The sequence below is a fragment of the Triticum dicoccoides genome, chromosome 5A (assembly GCF_002162155.2).
Source record: "Triticum dicoccoides isolate Atlit2015 ecotype Zavitan chromosome 5A, WEW_v2.0, whole genome shotgun sequence".
NCBI classification, from domain to species: Eukaryota; Viridiplantae; Streptophyta; class Magnoliopsida; order Poales; family Poaceae; genus Triticum; species Triticum dicoccoides.
Window position 1 is genome coordinate 599315416 of NC_041388.1, and position 2827 is coordinate 599318242.

Consider the following 2827-nt stretch of genomic DNA (forward strand, 5'->3'; position numbering starts at 1 on the left):
TTTAAGATTTTTTGCTTCTCTCGCGTCATTGATGAGTTGATGGCGACAATAGCATGTTAGAATAATGTCTCTTCTGTCTCTTCCTACCTTGACGATGTATGATCCGGCATCAGTGATGGGCATATGAGAGTTGGTCCCTAGATTTGTCGGTTCCCTTCAGATCTTGCTAGCTCGTGTGTCTTTTCAAGAAGAGCTTTTGGCTGACTATTAGTGTGGCGACTTCGACATCTTTTTCTATGTTGTTTTGTCGCTTAGTCCAGTTTCTCCAATCCTCTGAACTAATGGTGATTTGTATGCATATTCCACGTAGGGTGCTGCTTCATCGATTTATAGATCTCGTCTCAAGGACGAGCAACTATTGCGGTCTTCAAAGCTTAGTATGACAAGGGCGTTTGCAGGTGTCGCTTTTTCTTGCTGTTGGCTCGGTGCAATTTCAATCTTCAACGAGAGGTGTACAATCGAGAAAACTAGTATGCTTTTTAATGTAATTTTATTTTTTACTGACTGTTCTACGTCTGTATTCGTCTTTATTTTTCTCGATATTAAGCAGATCGCATGTCAATATTAAAAAAAAGAACAAAAATGGCTGCATCTGCATCTGCATCTGCACATGGTGCACATGCTTACTTTCATCGACATGGCTCCCCTCGAGAGTTCCTTGCTTCCAAAGCAAAATGCATCGAAATACTAATCATGCGTACGGATGCGAATCTCCAGTTTTGAATTTTGCCTTTGCAACCGGAAGCAAGAGGGATCTCGATCCAGCGCCGCACGGACAACAAGGCAAACCACGACCTATTGCTGTACGAACCAATAATTCTTTCATCATTTCCACGATCCATGGATCGCCATGGACGTCAGGTATGGCCTATGCAGGTTAAGCCTTCTAGATGAAGATGAACCACGCAATATATAGGCCGCCGTGCAGGATGGTGCCACACAACACACATCCAAGCAACGCACATCACTTCCCCTTATAACAGAGTTAAACCATGGAGAAGGCATACATTGCCATCCTCTCCTTCGCCTTCCTCTTCCTGCTCCACTACATTCTAGGCAAGGTCAGCAATGGCAGGCGCAGCAAGGGCCCCGTCCATCTGCCGCCGAGCCCCCGGGCCATCCCATTCCTCGGCCACCTCCACCTCCTGGAGAAGCCGTTCCACGCCGCTCTGTGCGGCCTCGCCAAGCGCCTCGGCCCGGTCTTCTCGCTGCGCCTCGGCTCGCGCCGCGCCGTGGTCGTCTCCTCGGCGGAGTGCGCCAGGGAGTGCTTCACGGAGCACGACGTGATCTTCGCCAACCGGCCCCAGCTCCCCTCGCAGCTGCTCGTGTCCTTCGACGGCATCGCGCTCTCCACGTCCAGCTACGGCCCGCACTGGCGCAACCTCCGCCGCGTCGCCGCCGTGCAGCTGCTCTCTGCGCACCGCGTCGCCTGCATGTCGGGCGTGATCGAGGGCGAGGTGCGCGCCATGGCGCGCCGGCTTTTCCGGGCCTCCGTGGCGTCCCCCGGCGGCGCCGCGCGGGTCGAGCTGAAGCGGAGGCTCTTTGAGCTCTCCCTCAGCGTGCTCATGGAGACCATCGCCCAGACCAAGGGGACCCGGTCGGAGGCCGACGCCGACACGGACATGTCCGTGGAGGCCCAGGAGTTCAAGAAGGTGGTGGACGAGATCATCCCGCACATCGGCGCCGCCAACCTGTGGGACTACCTGCCAGTGCTGCGGTGGTTCGACGTGTTCGGAGTGAGGAACAAGATCCTTGCCGCGGTGAGCAGGAGGGACGCCTTCATGCTGCGTCTCATCGACGCCGAGCGCCGGAGGCTTGAAGACGGCGGCGCCGAAGGCGACAAGAAGAGCATGATCGCCGTGTTGCTCACTCTGCAGAAGACGGAGCCGGAGGTGTACACCGATACTATGATCACGGCTCTCTGTGCGGTAAGTCTTCCAATAACACTCGGTGAATTCTCTGCAGAATTACTCACGTCACGATCTCATCAATAACACTCGTTTTCTCACTGAACTCTGTGCAGAATTTGTTTGGGGCTGGGACGGAGACCACGTCGACGACGACGGAGTGGGCGATGTCGCTGCTGCTGAACCACCCGGCGGCGCTGAGGAAGGCGCAGGCCGAGATCGATGTGGCCGTGGGGACCTCCCGGCTGTTGACCGCCGACGACGTGCCGCGGCTCGCCTACCTGCAGTGCATCGTGAGCGAGACGCTGCGGCTGTACCCGGCGGCGCCGATGCTGCTGCCGCACCAGTCGTCCGCGGACTGCAAGGTGGGCGGCTACAACGTGCCGAGCGGCACGATGCTGATGGTGAACGCGTACGCCATCCACCGGGACCCGGCGGCGTGGGAGCGGCCGCTGGAGTTCGTCCCGGAGCGGTTCGAGGACGGGAAGGCGGAGGGGCGGTTCATGATCCCGTTCGGGATGGGCCGGCGGCGGTGCCCCGGGGAGACGCTGGCGCTGCGGACCATCGGCATGGTGCTGGCCACGCTGGTGCAGTGCTTCGACTGGGAGCGCGTCGACGGCGCGGAGGTGGACATGACGGAGGGCGGCGGGCTCACCATCCCCAAGGCCGTGCCTCTCGAGGCCGTGTGCAGGCCGCGCCCGGCCATGCGCGACGTGCTTCAGAGCCTCTGATGATCCAACTTCGTTCTTGGCATCATAAAATGCATGGACTGGTGGCATGCTGATGTAGTAGTAGTAAATAAACTTGTGACCTTGTGTGAGCAGAATCAAGCTAGCTATCATCATATGTAAATTACAGGTACGTGTCAGGGTTTATGTAAGACAGTTTGTCTAATTCACATCTACTAGATGTTTTCTAAA

At 56.8% G+C, this 2827-nt stretch overlaps 1 protein-coding gene across 1 annotated transcript; it reads left to right on the forward strand.

The window, feature by feature from the left end:
- The first annotated feature begins 964 nt into the window (after positions 1-964).
- Positions 965-2827, forward strand: LOC119303229 (cytochrome P450 81Q32-like). The gene is made up of 2 exons (XM_037580336.1): positions 965-1928; positions 2024-2827. The coding sequence occupies exons 1-2, from the start codon at positions 993-995 to the stop codon at positions 2636-2638; spliced, it is 1551 nt and encodes a 516-aa protein (XP_037436233.1). The 5' UTR covers positions 965-992; the 3' UTR covers positions 2639-2827.